This window comes from Petaurus breviceps, unplaced genomic scaffold (assembly GCF_028583685.1).
Source record: "Petaurus breviceps papuanus isolate PSGF00001 unplaced genomic scaffold, PetGlider_PUasm1.0 689, whole genome shotgun sequence".
Lineage (NCBI taxonomy): Eukaryota > Metazoa > Chordata > Mammalia > Diprotodontia > Petauridae > Petaurus > Petaurus breviceps.
This window is the reverse complement of record NW_027186458.1, coordinates 5,070,296-5,088,527: the sequence shown is the minus strand read 5'-3', so window position 1 is coordinate 5,088,527 and position 18,232 is coordinate 5,070,296. Positions and strand designations below refer to the sequence as shown.

At 35.7% G+C, this 18,232-nt stretch overlaps 1 protein-coding gene across 2 annotated transcripts in view; it reads right to left on the bottom strand.

Moving 5' to 3' along the window:
• The window catches only part of PRDM5 (PR/SET domain 5), a 178,462-nt gene that overhangs the window by 53,478 nt on the left and 106,752 nt on the right, over window positions 1-18,232 (bottom strand). For both annotated transcript variants that reach the window (XM_069104885.1, XM_069104886.1), the window contains one exon: window positions 13,673-13,766. In XM_069104885.1, the coding sequence (XP_068960986.1) occupies window positions 13,673-13,766 (94 nt within the window). The remainder of the gene's footprint in view (window positions 1-13,672; window positions 13,767-18,232) is intronic.

Genomic DNA, 18,232 nt, shown 5'->3' with positions numbered 1-18,232 from the left:
AGTGGGACTCCATTATAAACCTAGGATGGATAGGGCAAAAGGAAAAGGTCCCCCTCACACACACACACACACACACACACACACACACACACACACACACACCTTGGAATTTCTTTTCTCCCTATTTCTGTTGCATAGCCCATTTATAGAATTTTGTTTCTCCATCACTATCATAGCTTAGGGACAAGACTGGACCTGCTGTAGAGCTGCTTTGTGTAAGAGTATATTAAACCAACATCTACCCTACTTGGCATGGAAGTAAAACCTCATTTTAATATTGTCACTCAAACAACAGTGACACACCAAGCATTTATTAAACACCTCTGCTGTTCCAGGCACTATACTGGGTATTGGGGTAACAAAGAAACGTCAAAGAAACCTCTGATTTCAAGGAGCTCAGCCTAATTGGGGAGACAACATGGAAATAAAACTAATGTCTAAGGACACAACGATACTTTGAAAATGTCATTTAAAATGTTATTTCACTGATCATGTCATGTTGTATTTTAGACATTTTATGCTACAGCTAAAAGATCTACATAGAGCTTCTCTAGTGCCTATTACATCATATCAAAAGCTTCAGCATGGTCTTCAGAGCCCACTACAAAACATTCCTAATCTACCTTTTTCTCTAGCCCCATCTCCTCTCTTACACACATAACAGGGCAGTAGCTCTCAAAACATGACCTGGGTGTACCAAGGGTTTCTCAAGACCCTTTCAGGGATTCCAGAACAACAAAGCTCTTTTCATAATAATATTAAAACGTTTAAATTTCTAACATGGCAAATACTGAGAGATTCAATTCACATAAACCAAAGGTTGTTTGATCCTCAATTCTTTTGAGAACCTCATTTCTAATGGAAGAAGCAACCCAAGCGTATTCTGAAACTAATGGCAATAAGACACTCTCCATACTCATAAGGTCCTAAACAGTTTCTAGGTTTATTTATTTTGCTATCCACTTTCCCCTATTGTTCCATTTATTCTCCCCCAAGTATATATGTTGACATCCTCCTCTTTTTTGTTTTTATTTTCCAATTTAATTATTTATTTTTTAGTTCTCAACATTCATTTCCACAAGATTTTAAGCTACAAATTTTTCTCCCCGTCTTTCCCTTAGGCCCTACCCCAAAATTGTAAGCCTACTGAGTACCCCTTCATGCAATCTGTTCTCTCTTATATCCTCCCACTTCTCCCCCCCCCAACTTTCTAGTAGGGCATGATGGACTTCTCTACCCCAGTGCCTATATATCTTATTTCCCATGTACATGTAAAAGATAATTTTTTAACATTTGTTTTTGAAACTTTGAGTTTTTCCCTTCTTCCCTCCTCACCCACCCTGATTGGGAAGACAAGCAATTCAACATTGCTTGTATATATGTAGTTATACAAAACATTCCCATAGTAGTTATATTGTGAAAGACTAACTATATTTCCCTTCATCCTATCCCATCCCTAACTTACTCTGTTTTCTACTTTGACCCTGTCCCTTTTCAAAAGCATTTGCTTCTAACTACCTGCTCCCCCTAATCTGCCCTCTCTTCTCTCATCCCCCCTCTTATCACCTTCCCCCTGCTTTCCTGTAGGGTAAGATACACACTTGAATGTGTATGTTATTCACTCCTTAAGTCAAATTTAGTGAGAGTAAGGGTAACCCATTCCTTTTCACCTTCATGCTCTTCCCCTCCATTGTAACAGTGTTCTCTTGCTTCTTTTATATGAGATAATTTACCCTAATATATCTCTCCCTTTCTCCTTCTCCCAATATATTCCTCTCTCACATCTTAATTTTACTTTTTAGATATCATCCCTTCATATTCAACTCAGCCTGTGCCCTCTGTCTATGTATACATGTACACACCTATGCACACGCACATATATTTATATACACATGAACCCTCCTATATATAAATATATATGTATGTATGTATACATTTATATATATATATATATATATACATACATACCTGTATATTCCCTTCAATTATCCTCATATTGAAAAAAGTTTCATGAGTTACACTTATTTTTCCATCTAGGAATGTATAATAGTTCAACTTTAATAAGTTCCTTATGATTTCTTTTTCCTGTTTACCTTCTCATGCTTCTCTTGCTTCTTAAATTTGAAAGTCAAATTTTCTGTTCAGCTCTGGTTTTTTCAAAAAGAATGTTTGAAAATCCTCTATTTCATTGAATTACCATATTTTCCCCAGAAGCATTATACTCAGTTTTGATGGGTAGGTGATTCTTGGATTTAATCCTAGCTCCTTTGAACTCCAGAATATCATATTCCCAGCCCTTTCATCCCTTAAAGTAGAAGCTGCTAGATCTTCTGTTATCCTGATTGTGTTTCCACAATACTCAAATTGTTTCTTCCAGATTCCTTGCAGTATTTTCTCCTTGAACTGGGAACTCTGGAATGTGGCTATAATATTCCTAGGAGTTTCCTTTTTGGGATCTTTTTCAAGAGGTGATCAGTGAATTCTTTCAATTTATATTTTTCCATATGGTTCCAGCATATCAGGGCAATTTTGCTTGATAGTTTCTTGAAAGATGTTTTATAGGCTCTTTTTTTGATCACGGCTTTCAGGTATTCCAATAATTTTTAAATTATCTCTCCTGGATCTATTTTCCAAGTCAGTGGTTTTTCCAATGAGATATTTTACATTGCCTTCTATTTTTGCATTTATTTGGATCTGTTTTATAGTATCTTGATTTCTTATAAAGTCATTAGCTTCCAATTGCTCCAATCTATTTTTTTTGTTTTGTTTTGTTTTTCTTTTTGGAGGGCAATTAGGGTTATCACATGGCCAGTTTTTGTGTGTGTTAAGGGTCTGAGGTCAGATTTGAACTCAGATCCTCCTAACTCCAGAACTGGTGCTCTAGTGACTGCATTACATAGCTGCCCTGCTCCAATCTAATTTTGAAGGAATTATTCTCTTCAGTGAGTTTTTGAAATTCCTTTTCCATCTGGCAAATTCGACTTTTTAAGGCATTCTTCTCCTCATTGGCTTTTTGGGCCTCTTTTGCCATTCGAGTTAGTCTATTATTTAAGGTGTTATTTTCTTCAGTCAGGCTATTGACTCACTTTTCATGATTTTATTGCATCATCCTCATTTCTCTTCCCAATTTTTCCTCCACTTCTCTTACTTGATTTTCAAAATCCTTCTTGAGCTCCTCCATGGCCTGTAACAGTTCATATTTTGGGGGGAGCTTTTGATGCAGGAGTTCTGACTTCATTGTCTTCCTCCTGTTCTTTGCTTTTATCCTTTTTGTTCCCAAAAAAGGAATTTATGGTCATATTGTGGTTCCTCTGCTTTCTCATGTTGCCAGTCAATTACTTGACTTTTGAGCTTTTTGCCATGGTAGAACTCTGTTTTCAGAATGGAGAGAGCTTTGTCCCAAATCACTGGGTTTTCACAGCTGCCAGAGATGTTAGGAGGGCACCCTCTCTGCAGCCCCACAAGCTCTGACACACTGGCTGCACACCCCAGGACCACCACCCAAGACTACAAACCAGATCCAAGCAGGTCAAAGCAAGAGTTATTACTCTCTGAATTGTCACTTGGTCCCTCTATGATATGCAGGCCAGGACTTCCGGAAGCAGCCATGGGGCAGCAGCTGCAGCCATCATGTCTCTGCAACCTCTCATCCTGGGGGCAGGGACTGCACCACACTCTTCTCCACCCAATTCCAGCAGAGTTCTCCACTGACCTTTTTTTCTTTTGGTGTTTATGGGTTGAGAAATCTAGAAACCTCCTGAAATCTGCTCCAGCTGCCTGCTGGTTTGGGCCACCCTTGGGCCAGAACCACATGGCTCTTGGGACTGCCCTTCAGATTCCAGAGAACTGTGATAGACCCTTCCTTTCAGCCTGCTGGACTGTCTTCAGCAGGAGATTTGTTACTCTCTGTCACTTTGTGAGTTCTATAGCTCTAAAATTTGTTTAGAGTCTTTTTTTTTAACATGCATTGTAAGTGATTGGAGCCAGAGTCCATGCCAAGTTCATGTTCCTACTCTGCCATCTTGTCTCTGCCCCCTGGTCTCTTGGATTTGCAGTTTTTTCTATCCTGTGGCATGAATGGTTGCATTCTTCAGTATGTCTAAATATATTTTTCATTGAATATTTTCCAGTTACACTTAAAAACATGTCAACATTTATTTTTTTAAATTTTGATTTCCAAATTATTTCCCTCTATCTCAAGAATTTCCCATTTCTTGAGAAGTCAAATGAGATGTTGATTATGTGTATGAAATTCAAAACATATTTTCATATTAGCCATGTTGCAAAAGAAAATACACAAAATAATAAAAATAAAGAAAGTAAAAAAGGGTATGCTTGAATCTGCTTTCAGAGTTCATTGCTTCTCTTTCTGGGGGTAGAGAGAATTTTTCATCGTGGGTCCTTTAGAGTTATCTTGGATCATTGTCTTGATCAGATTAGCTAAGTATTTCACTTTTGATCATTCTTACAATCTTATTGTGAACAATGTTTCCCTGGTTTTGCTCACTTTGCTTTACATCTGTTCAAATAAAATTTCCTAGGTGTGTTTGAAACCATCCTGATCATCATTTCTTATAGTAAAATAGAATTTAATCATGATCATATAGGACAACTTGTTCAGCTATTCCCCAATGGATGGACATTCCTTCAGTATCTCATTTTTCATCACCACAAAAAAGCTGCTATAAATGTTTTGTAACAAGTAGATTCCTTTCTTTCTTAATCTCTTTGGGATACAAACCTAGTAATGGCATTGCTGGGACAAGGGATTTACATTGTTTTATTGTCTTTGGGAAAAATCCCAAATTGTCCCCCAGAGCAGTTGAACTGGTTCATAACTTTATCAACAATGCATTAGTGTCCCAATTTGTTTACATCCCCTCCATATGTGTCATTTTTCTTTTCTGTTATTTTAGCCAATCTTATGGATGTCAGGTATTATTACCTCAAAGTTGTTTTAATTTTCATCTCTCTGATCAATAATGATTTAGATCATTTAAAAAAATGTGACTGCTGATAGCTTTGATTTCTTCTTTTGAAAATTTCCTAGAGAAAATTTCAAACTCAAAATCTCATGGAACTGAATATTTAATACTAAGAATAGATAGACAGATAAATAAGTAAATAAATAAATGGATAAATAAGTTGTTAGATAAATGAGTGAATGAATGAATGAACAAAAACAAATAAAGGAATGAATGGAAAGAAAGATAGATGAATGGATAGATAGATGAATGAATGAGTTAATTTAATAAAAATAAAAACAAAACAAAACTGGAGAAAGGCTCTTCTATAAGTTTGACTCCATTCCCTATATATTTGAGAAATAAGACGTCGATAAGAGAAACTTGCTATATCCCCGACACTTAACTCAATATCTGGTACATAGTTGGTGCTTATTAAGTGCTAGTTGACTGACCAATTGAAAAAAGGAAGTTGAAAAGGGGTTGATTATATTCAGGTGAGAGATTGTGTGGGCCTGTATCAGGTGATGGTCTCTTTGCTGAGAGGAGGTATAGATGAGAGATGTTATGGAGTAGAAACAAGAAGACTGATAAATGGATTGGATATGGTGGGGGAGTGAAAAAATAGAAATCATGTATGACATCAAGGATGTGAGTCTGGGTCACTGGAAAGATAGCAGTGCCCCCAAGAACTAGGGGGCATGTTTAGGGACAAAGATGAGGCAGACTTAGGGTAAGCATTTTGGCCCTGGTTACAGCTAGCAGCAATTCCTTAGCACAGTGCATGGCACATAGGAAGCACTACTTGCCACATCTCTCATCAGAAAGCATAATTGTAAAGATATCATTTGGTGAAATCAGGTGAAAACCTGTGTCTCAGACTTTCCTCAAGAATCCACTGATATTTGTATAGATAATCTTCATAAAGATTTTATAGGGATGGGCAAGTAAAGGATGATATATATATATGTGTGTGTGTGTGTGTGTGTATAATATACATATACACATACATATACACAACCACTTATAATATAAGTTATAATTTGACAAAGTGAGTAAGGAAAGTGACAATTATCTGAGGGCTTCAAAAAGGGTCAATTTCTTACTCAACAGGATAAGGGAAGACATCAGGGAGGAGTTGGCATTGAAGCTGGGCCTTAAATAACAAAGGATAAAGAACAAAAGATCAAGAGATAGAATAGCACAGTGGGCAAGAGGAAGCCCATCCCTGTCACGGTGTAAACAAAGATCTGGGAGCTAGCTGGAAATGAAAGAACAAAGTAGGTGAGCAGCTAGTTGTATAGTTTGGTGGGCAGGTAGAATAAGGGAAAGAATTACACAAAGCTAGAGACAGACATTAGGAAAGCTTTGAAGGTTATTGGGAGTAGATAAGGTGGACCAGGCACAAGAGATATTGTAGAAGCATAATTGTCTAGACGTGGCACCCAGTTGTTATGTATTGATGTGGATTATTTCAAGTTGATAGGCCTGGCTGATTGGGAAGGTAACAGAATCACAAAATCATATAATCTCTAAGCAAAATGGAGTGGAGGAGAAAACATTGAAGAAGGAGTCAGGACCCCTGGGACCCAGGCTTGGCTTTGTTTCTCATGAGCATTTTGATCTTGACTGTCCCTTAAGCTCCATGGGCCACAGGTCTCTCATTTGTAAAGTAAGTTAAGGAGGACATGATGATCTCCCTGGTCTTACCAGCACAAAATCCTGATTGTCCCAAGCACTTCTTCACCCTTGCCTCAGAGAGAGCTTCCAAACTAACTTTTCGAGATATTTTTTAATCATATTACTACATCACATACATATACTACATATATACAACATATAACACACATGTTAAATTACTCCACTTCATATACACAGCTATTGTTATAGTTCAGTCAAACCATATCACTAGTTGCTCCCATCTACATGGTTTTTCGCAGTCAGACTCCTATGTCTGGGATTATCTGCATTGCCTCATAGAATCATAAGTTTTTATAAAGCCTCAGTTCATGCTACCTCCTGAACAAAGGTTTTTCTAATCTCTACAGTGAAAAGAGAAAAAAATGAGAGAAAAGAAGAGAAGAAAAAAGAAAGGGGGTAGAAAAGGGAAAGGGAAGAGGAAAGGGAGTGAAAGAGAAGGAAAGGAAAAAAGAAAAATTCTATATTTTCTTTCATAATCTATTTACAGGTCTTCATACTATTTCATCATCCAATCAACTTGCACTTCTCTATCCATGTACATTATATGTAATATATCTTTCCAGTATAATGTAAGTCTCTTGAGGATAAGGATGGTTTAGTTTTTGTCACTGTATCCCTAGTACTTCATACATAATAAATCAGTGTTTTCAAATGTTTATGGAATGAATTGAACTGATATTATAAACATGTCTACTAATTCCAAGCCCAGTATTCTTTCCATTACTATACATTGTCTTCTGTTGATCCCAAGTGACCTACATAAAGGCTTGACCTTCCCCCGAATTTTTTTTTGTAAAAAAGAAATATAGTAAATGAAAATCCTGCAGCACAAAAAATGATGTTTCAGCTGCTTCTTTTGGAGCCCAAAGATAGCAGCCATTTTTCATATGTAACCTGACCAATTAAATCAGTATTTTTTTTTCTCTAAGACAGTAATTTGCTCTTAAATAACCATGTACATAAAGCTACATTTGGTGGAGGGAAAAGTGTCCAGCGACAGCTGGCATCTGTTAATACTGAAAGTTGGTTGGAACTGTAGGCAAGCAATTAACCTTCTGGCCCACAGCTTAAAAAAAAAGTAGTTCCTATAATTTCTTTCACAATTTATGAACCATCAACGGAATTCATGTCACAGTCAGTAGTTTCTTTTTGCTAAATTAACCCCAGTTCCCACTGACCCTAAGAAGCCGTAAACCAATGGGATAAAACACAGGTGAAGGTGATATACTGTTCAAGCTGACCTATGGAGTATTCTCTCTGTCATTTCCACACTGGAAACACCAATGATGAATTACAGAACTGCATGCCAGATAAAGATCTAAACACTCCCCTTTTATATTTACTATTTTACTTTCCCCCAATTACATGTAAAAACATTTTTAAAATTTATTTTTAAAACTTTGAGTTTCAAATTCTCTCCCTTTTTCCCTCCCCACCCACCCTCATTGAGGAGGCAAGCAATTCAATATAGGTTATACATCTGTAGTCAGGCAAAACATATTTACATATTAATCAGGTTGTGAAAGAAAACATAGACCAAAAGAACACCTCAAGAAAAATAAAGTAAAAAGAAAAAAAAGTATGCTTCAAACTGTATTCAGACAACATCAGTTCTTTCTCTTATGAGAGATATCATTTTGCATCATAAGTCCTTCAAAATTGTCTTGGAACACTGTATTACTGAGAATACCTAAGTCATTCATTATTGATTACCTTACAGTATTGTTTTTACTTTGTACACAGTACATTTCATTTTGCATCAGCTCACAAGAGTCTTCCCAGATTTTTCTGAGAGCATCTTGCTCATCATTTCTTATAGCACAATAATTTCTTATAGCTATGTCACATCCACATCACAACCACACATCTCAACCATATAGCACAATTTGTTCAATCATTCCCCAATTCGTGGGCATTCCCTCAATTTTCAATTCTTTGCCACTAGAAAAGTGTTGCTATAAATATTTTTTGTACATATGGATCCTTTTACTTTTTTAAAAATCTCTTTTTGTATACAGATCTAGTAGTGATTTTACTAGGTCAAAGGGCATGCATGGCTCTATGACCCTTTGTATATAGTTCCAAATTGATTTACAGAATGATTGAATCAGTTCACAACTCCACCAACAATGCATTAATGTATCTTCCCCACATCCCCTCCAACACTTGCCATTTTTCTTTTATGAATTATTAGTCAATCTAATAGGTATGAGGCAGTACCTCAAAATTGTTTTAATTTGCATTTCTCCAATCAATAGTGATTTAGAGCATTTTTCACATGGTTATACATTCCTTTTATTACTTCATCTGAAAACTATTCAAATCTTTTAGTCATTTATCAATTGGAGAAAGGCTCTTATTTTTATAGTCATAAATTGATAAATTATATGTCCTATATATTACATATTAGTCATATGTAATATTAATCATAAAGTTATAAATATATAAAATATATGTATTAACATACATATATCATTATCATATCTATATATTGTTAATATATAATGTAGTTAAAAGAGTATACTAATATCTATACACAAATATATTGGTCACATATAATATATTAGTCATAAAGTTATAAATTAGTCAAATTTCTCTATACATTTGAGAAATGAGGCCTTTACCAGAGAAACTTACTTCAATTTTTTTTCACAATTATCATTGCTAATTGTATTTCCCTTCTTCCTATTTCTCCCCCTGTTTATTCTATTCTCTCCTTTTAGCCTGTCCCTCCTAAAAAGCATTTTGCTTCTGACTACCACCTCCCCCAATCTGTCCTCCCTTCTATCATGCCCCCACTTATCCCCTCCCCCTCCTATTTTCCTGTAGAGTAAGATAGATTTCTATACTCAATTGCATGTGTATATTATTTCTTCTTTGAGACAACTCTGATAAGCATAAGGTTCACTCACTCTTGCCCACCTTCCTTATCTCCTCCTCCACTGTAAACATTTTTTCCTTGCCTCTTTTATGTGAGATAATTTACCCAATTCTACATCTCCCTTTCCCTTTCTCCCAATGCATTCCTCTTTCTTCCTCTTAATTGTATTTTTTTAGATATCATCCCTTCATATTCAATTTGCACTTGTGGGTTCTGTCTGTATATACTCCTAACTACCCTAATAATAAGAAAGTTTTAATGAATTACTTGTATCACTTTCCCAGCCTGGAATATAAATAGTTTAACCTTATTAAGTCCCTTATGGTTTCCTTTTTCTTTTTACCTTTTTATATTTCTCTTGAGGCTTGTATTTGAAAGTCAGATTTTTCTATTAAACTCTGGTCTTTTCATCAAGAATGCTTGAAAGTTCTCTATTTCATTGAATGTCCATCCGCGCCCCCCCCCCCCGCTCTGAATGATTATACTCAGTTTGGTTGGGTAGGTGATTCTTTGTTGTAAACCTATCTCCTTTGCCCTCTTGAATATCATATTCCAAATCCTCCAATCCAATTAATCCAATCCAGTTAATGTAGAAGCTGTTATATCTTGTGTTGTCCTGACTGTGGGTCTATGATGCTTGAATTGTTTCTTTCTGGCTGTTTGCAATATTTTTTCCTTGACATAGGAGCTCTGCAATTTGACTATAATATTCCTGGGAGTATTCTTTTTGGGATCTACTTTGGGAGGTGCATTCTTTCAATTTCTATTTTACTAGAACATTGGGGCAGTTTTCCTTGATATTTTCTTCAAATATGATGACTAGGCTCTTTTTTTTAATCTTTTTTTTTTGTATCACAATTTTCAGATAGTCCAGTAATTTCTAAGTTGTCTCTCCTGGATCCATTTTACAGGTCAGTTGTTTTTCCAATGAGATACCTGACATTTTCTTCTTTTTTCATTCTTTTGGTTTTGTTTTGTTGTTTCTTGATTTCTCATAAAGTTTTTAGCTTCCATTTGATCAATTTTTAAGGAATTATTTTATTCAGTGAGTTATCCTTTTCCACTTAGCCAATTCTGCTTTTTAAGAAGTTTTCTTTTCTCTTTAGTACATTTTTGTGCCTCTTTTTCCATTTGGCTAATTCTGCTTTTCAAGACATTTTTCTTCTGACTGACTTTTTGTGTCTCTTTTACCATTGACCTAATCTGTTTTTAAGGTGTTATTTTCTTCAATATTTTTTGTGTCTCCTTTGCCAAACTGCTGTTATGGGAATGGGAATTTAAGATCTTCCCTACCCTTAGGCCCTTTGGTAGGCTTAAGTGCACCTGGAGCCTGTGGAGGGAGGCTTGGTTTTCAGGAATGCCCACACCTTGGTGCTCTGTGATTGGGTTGACATTCTCTGAGCTAGGAGAAGGTTATATATACCCTGATGTGAGATTTTGTTTTGGGGCTCACTTTGAGAAGTGTTGTGTGATTTCACCAGAGAGACTCTGAGCAGCCGTTGTCAAGCCCCCTGGCTTTGAAAACCCAGATGTTGGTGCTTCCCTCTCTGGTAACTGACTATGTATGGATGTAATGGTCAGACAGTTGGAAGCCTGTCTGTTAAAACATTTATCTGTCTTCTTGTAACTTCTGCTTGTAGTTTGTTTGTATTCTCTGAAGTTCGGGGTGTTGACTTTTTCCCCTGAACTAGGTAAATGAAATGTTTGATTAAACCAAGATTGTTAACCCATTTTGAGTTGCTATCCTTTAGAAAAGCAGGTCTAAGAACCTGTGTTGTAAGTAACCCTGAGGATGCTGGGGTACTTGCTGCCACAACTGTTGACTCTGTTTTCATGATTTTCTTGCATCACTCTCATTTCTATTTCCAATTTTTACCCTACCTCTCTTACTCGATTTTTAAAACTCCTTTTGTGCTCTTCCATGCCGTAAGAACAATTCATATTTTTCTTGGATGCTTCGGATTTAGGAACTTTGACTTTTTATCTTCTTTCAAGTGTGTGTTTTGATCTTCCTTGTCACCATAGTAACTTTATATAGTCAGAATTTTTTTCTGGTTTTTGCTCATTTTTTTCCAGTCTATTTCTTGACTTTTAATTCTTTGTTAAATATTTTAGCTTGTTCACAAAAAAAGCAGATATTTTGCAAACCCTGGCCACCAATCAAAGTACACCTTTCCTTCCAGGTGCCAGTCAATCCCTGCAGATCAAATTTAGTCTCCAGATCTTTCCCAATTTCATTTCATAATAAAACACCTAAATGTTCAGAAACTCACTGTTTCTTTGCTACTAAACAAGTTTGCTTCCATTTATAAGGACTTGTGGCTATTTTTGTAGAATTGGAGGGAATGTCCTAGATGACCAGGGTTTTCCTTTAAGCTCTACAATTCCCTCTACATTAACTGCCCTTATTTAGTAGAACCCATATGATTTAATTTTGGCTAGTTACCCTAAAAGCAAGGAAAAATAAAAAGAGGTCTTTAAAGAATCAGTATACTTAGAATAATAAGACCTAGAGTCAAATTCTGTCTCTGCTACTAGCTACCTGTATGATATTGGGTAAGTCCTTTCTCCTAACTTGGTATCAATTTCCCCCCTGTGTAAAATTAAGTGTTTATACTATATGTCTCTAAGGTTCTTTCAAGCTGCAAATAATATGATCCTGTGATGTACTGTTGCATCAGAGCTAGGTTCCTTCCTGTGGACATTCTTCCATTGTTTCAGTGGTTGTCATATGGATTGTTTGGCCTCTCTTTCTCAGGGAATCTTTTACATCTTAGTAGATTTGATCAATAAGTTTTGTGTTTCTGTATTTGAGGCATCTAAAACACTGAAATATTCATACCAGACCTTCATGGTTATGACTATCAGAATTTTTTTCCTTTTTCTCTTAGTCAATATTTCCAAAAGACTCTTTGAGTGGTATCTAACACACATCCAGTAGACCTCTTGATGTTATGGACATTTCTAGCAATGACAATTCCAGGATGTGATTGGTCCTCTTTGAAAATGAGGGACAAACAAGCATCCTTCTTGAATCTCAGTCAGGCTGATTAAGAACCTCAGTTGGGTTCTTAATGTTTTCTGTTTCATGGTACCCTTTGTCAGTCTGGTAAAGCATGTAGACCCCTTCTCAGAATAATGTTTATAAATGAGTAAGACAAAATACACAGGACTACAAAGGAAACAGATGATATTGAAATAGTTATCTACCTATAAATATGTGTGTGTGTGTGTGTGTGTGTGTGTGTGTGTGTGTGTGTGTGTAATATGCTAAGGAAAACCTTAGTGTAGACGATGAAATGAGTCTCATTGAAGGTGGTTTACAAGACTCATAAAGGAGGATTTACCAATCTAGGTAAAAATTTCATTCATTTATTCAATAAATATTTGAATATGTACAATGCACAATATATTGTGCTGAGAAATGTAGGTAATACCAAAGAATGATCCCCATGGTCAATGTGTTTTTATAATCCAACAGAGATTATAAATTAAAAGTCCAACTTGGTTATCACTTTCTCCATCTCCCTCTTTCTCCAAGGGGGAAGGATTTTTTCCTTGATCACATTTCTGATAACACTTTGCTTAGACTTCCTCTTTTTGCTTCTATCACAGGTATTTAGTTACATGCCTTCTCCCCTGGAGAGCTCTTTGAGAGAATAGTTTATGCTGTTTTTATCTTTTTCTCTCCAGTGACTACACAAGGCCTTGAATTCAATCTCTAGACACTTCATAGATATTTGTTGGATTGAAATAAACATGGCAGCTGTTGTACACAAATAACTACAATACAGGGAAAACCTGCCCACCTACTCATCCCAATTTTTTTTCCATAGAAATGACAAATTCATGAAAGCATAAGGGAAAGTTTAAATTCTGCTATCAAAAAGAAATATCTAAGTACTCTTGGATTGCGTGTTTTAGTTGTTTAAATTTAATTGTTTAGAGACAATTATTTTCCAAGTTTTGGCAGAGAAAAGAACAGAATCTTACTTCAATTTTTCAGGGAGTTAAAATTTAACCTGCATGTAAACTGTAGAAAATAAAAGGAATATTATGCCATGCTTTGGTTACAAGGCATATCAGTTCTATATTTCTTTTGTATTAACAAGTAGAGGACACAGACCTGTATGACTTCGAATATGGACTCTCAGTGTCCCATTGCTCGCAAATTTCTGTCCACAATATGGGCATATCTTCTCCTTTTCTCCTGTGTGTGTCTATGTAGAAGGAGAAAAAGAGACAAAGAGTTTTAGGATAACTACATAGGATTAAAGATATTCAGGTAGATCTCATCATGGCCATTTGTTTACTTTCCATGATTACATTCCCTTGAAAAGATATAACTTCTGAGAAATAAGCAGTGGCATCATAAACAAATTAGGCGAACAAGGAAGAAACTACCATTCAGATCTGTAGATAGGAGTGCAGTCCATGACTTAAACAGAGGATAAAGAGAGTTTCTGGTGCTGAAATGGATAATTATAGTTACATAACTTTTTTGAAGTCTTTTTTTGCAGAAATAAAAATGATGTGGCTAAAATTAAAAAGGAAGCAACTAACTAGAGAAAGAGATATTTTAATAAAGCTTTTCTGATAAAGTTCTCATTTCAAAAATATATAAGTAATTAATTCAAATATAGAAGAATAAGAGCCATTCCCTAAATGATAAATAATTATAAGATACAAACAGAAATCCAAGTTATGGTCATGGCAAAAAAAAAAAAAAACAACACTCCAAATCACAAATAGTTGATGAAATACAAATTAAAATACTTCTGAATTTCTACTCATCATAATGACAAAGTTGACAAAAAAGAAAAATCACAAACATTGAATGGGCTGAGGGGGTGGGGAGAGGCATGAGCATAATAATGTACTCTTGGTGTAGGTTTGAAATGGTCTAGTCATACTGGAAAGGAATTTGGAACTATGCCCCTGATGTTACTAAATTATGCCTACATTTTACCATAGAAAGATTTTCAATATTTACAGTGAATTTGGAACATGACTGAATTTTTTTTAAATGCTACAGTTTACTTCAGGAGTGTTATTTGAAGGTCCTTACATATAATTTGCTTCATACATCAATTCTAACATTCCAGTAAAGGAGATGGTAATTACTCTAAGACTTTATTCACTATTTTGATTATTTTCCTGGGCCAAAAATTCTCTCCCTGGCCATCAATCTCCTATATGTGTTGTATTCCCATATTAGAATGTATTCTCCTTGAGGGAAGAACCTGTTTTGCTTTTTATTTTAAATTTGTGTCCCCAGCACGTAGCATAGGTCTTGTCACATAGTAGGAGGTTGGACTGGACCTGTGTTTGCATTGCTGTAGGGAACTCTGTGATGCAGAATCTTCCTCTTCTTACTTATGGAGGTACCTTCTCTGCAACTTACAGTCTTAGAGAGCTGCCATTATATACTGAGAGGTTGAGTCACTTTCCCACAGTCAAAGATCCAGTATTTATCATAGGCAGAACTTGAACCCATGTCTCCTGGATGTCCAGCTTTCCATTCACTACACTGCCCTGCATTGCCACCTTAATAAGTATCCTTCATCCATTCATTTAAAATTGTGGTTTTTATTTTAACATGTAACTTCTTTTTACAACAAGTTCCCATGCTAAAAAACAAGAAGGACTCCTCAGGATCATAGGATCATAAATTGAGAATTAGGAGTTACTTGTTGAAAATTCCATTGGCAACAGTTGCTTGTTGAAAGGTTGATTGGTCTGGAATTCAAGATGAAAGGATTCTAGTTATTAGTTGGGGCAAGACTAATTGTTTGAACTCTCTGGGACTGTGGTTCTTGGGAGGGAAATCTAATTTCCCCCAAGACCAATGGGAACTTAATATAGCATCTTTCATCCCTGGTCCTTTATACACTCTATAGCTGTCCTCTTAATGTCTCAGCATGGTAATTCAGTTTGTACTGGGTCAGGACATGCATCTTTTTAAATCACAAGTCAGAGCCAGTAGGATCTTAGTCCTGGCTTGCTGGTCTAGAAGTGGGTCTCAAAGAACTGTTCTTGGACTCCTAGGAATCCTTGAGACTTTTTCAGTGGCTTAACAAAGTCAGAACTATTTTCATAACAATAGTTTATTTTCCTATTAAAATGCTTTCCCCTTTTCCAACTACAAATCTATGGGAGACTGGACTTTTTTTCATATGCTTCAACCAAAAAGACCACAAAGATTGAATACAGAAGCATATATTAGAATTTAGCTATCTTCTATTAAGTCAGACAATAAAGAGATATGCGAAATTAAATAAAACAATGTCTCTCCTCACTTTTTTTGTTTTAATAAAGTTATTTTTAAAATGTTATTTATTTTAGTATATAATGGATTTATTATTTTAAATGAATTAATGAATATTTTGAAATAATCCATTTCAATTTCTAATGCAAAAAACATTGATAGATATAACCCATATAGACAAAAACTCTTTTGTGTCCTCATAATTTTTAAGAGCATAGAGAGGCCAGAAAGGTTGAGATCTGAGATTCTATGGAATCACTCAGCTTTTCCCATGACACTCCCCCCATAAAGACAATTTCTGTATCCTCTCTCAAATACCCCCTATTCTAAGGTAAAGGTAGATGTAGATGAAAGTAAAATCCACCTGGTGGCAAGTGCTGGCAAAACAATTATAGTCAACTGCAACATTTTAGGAATTTTGCTGGGTGCTTAAGTAAAAGAGTTTAAGTAATTTCAATTTGAAGTATATAGAATGAGGCTAAAGGCAAGAGGTTTATCTATGGTCTTTGATACATTGAAATCTCAGGCTACAGGCTTTCCAAAGTACCATTTGCTTCTGTGTGTGATGGTTTCACCATTTTCTAAGTGACAAATTTTTAAGGTGAACATGTTACCTGTTCTTCATTTCTCAGTAAGAGCCTAAGAGTCATAGTGTGGCTGAGTGGAAAATCATTAGAAAATATCAATGTCCTAAAAGAACACTTGACTTGGAACTAGAAAGAGCTTAGTTCAAATGCTGCCTTGTACTATTACCAGCCTGGTGATCTTAAGCAAGTAACCTGAGCCTCAATTTTCTCATACATAAAAACAAACATATGGACTAGATAGCTTCTAAGACCCCTTTCAGCTTGAGATAAATAATTATTAATAACCAATTATGGAGGAGATCCAGGCTTTTTCCCTGTCCTATTTCCCTTTTCAAAATCCAGTCTTTAAAGGACATTACTGACCTCTTCCAAAAATACACCCCTCCTAGACCATTCTTATCTGCCCATTCCTGCCCATTGCTTTCCACTAGAGCAAGTTTGGGTGGAGGTAGGTCCTTGCTAACAAGGTTAATTATTAGCTAATTATTGCTAACAATAATTGTTAACCAATCAGAATTGATTGCCACCCTTAAGAACCATGAATAAATATAGCCTTAAACAGAAAGAAAAATCAATTCTATTTAGTTCATTAAAACCTTACAACAAGACTTTTTTCTTTCTTTCTTAGGAGACATTTCTTTTACTTTTAAAGTGCAAGGGAAACCAGGCTCATTTAAACATCAGAGAACATGAATTCAAATCAGTTTCTGTGGCTTTTTGTGACCCTAGGCAAGTCATTTCAATTTCTGGGCTGTGGTTTCCTTATTTTAAAAGGAAAAGGCCATACTAGATACTAAGGTCCTTTCCTGATTTGGATCCATCAACCTATTTGTGTTAAAAAAAAAAAAAACATTCCAAAGTGGACATCCTTTCCTCAAGTAATGACCACCTTTACAAATAAGATTGCAATTTCATGGAGAAAAAACATATATGAAATACAAAAGTGCTCCAATATTACAAAAAGAAAATCTTAAGTATTTTAGTCACTGTAGTCTATAATATTAAAAATAAAGAAACTAAATTTGAAGGTGTATTTTCTCAACAGTAGAATAGTAGGGAATTCTGTCATTAACAGTGGAATTGGCAGGCAAGGAGTTTTCTAGGTTTTCATAAAAACAGGGAGCACATGTTCAGAAATACAATATAAATAATAGCACCCAGAATTCACCAAGGTCCTCTGATCAATGATGTTGGACAACTGTGATGTATAATGCTTTTTAGCAAAGAAACAATTAAATTGCAATTGTATGCACATGGTGCTCAAAAGGAGTCAGATATTTGTTGGATTAAAACTCAGATCCATATTATATAGACTTCTAGAAATTACAGTCTGGAGGGGTCCCCACACAGATCCCATTGTCCAGCTCCCTCATTTTGGAATCTAAAAACGCACATTGAAGTCATTTTTTAAAAGACAATGGCTATAAACGTATGAACACTTCATCAACTTAAACAGCACTGCTGCTCCTAGTTCCTAGAAGATAGCAGAAAAAGTGTTGTGGATAATATACACACTGCCTCTCTGTCTGTGTGTGTGTGTGTGTGTGTCTGTCTGTCTGTCTGTCTCTGTCTCTTTGTGTGTGTGTGTGTGTGTCTCTCTATATCTCTCTCTGTCTCTGTTTGTGTGTCCCTGTGTATGCATGTGACCTTTTTAAAATCTTAACCAAAAATATTTAAATCCATATTACACACACACACACACACACGTATCTAAAATATTTTTGTCTAAAATTATTTCAGTTTCAAAAATTATATAAGTTGGGGGAATCTAGGTGGTGAAGTGAATAGAGCACCAGCCTTGGGGTCAGGAGGACCTGAGTTCAAATCTGAC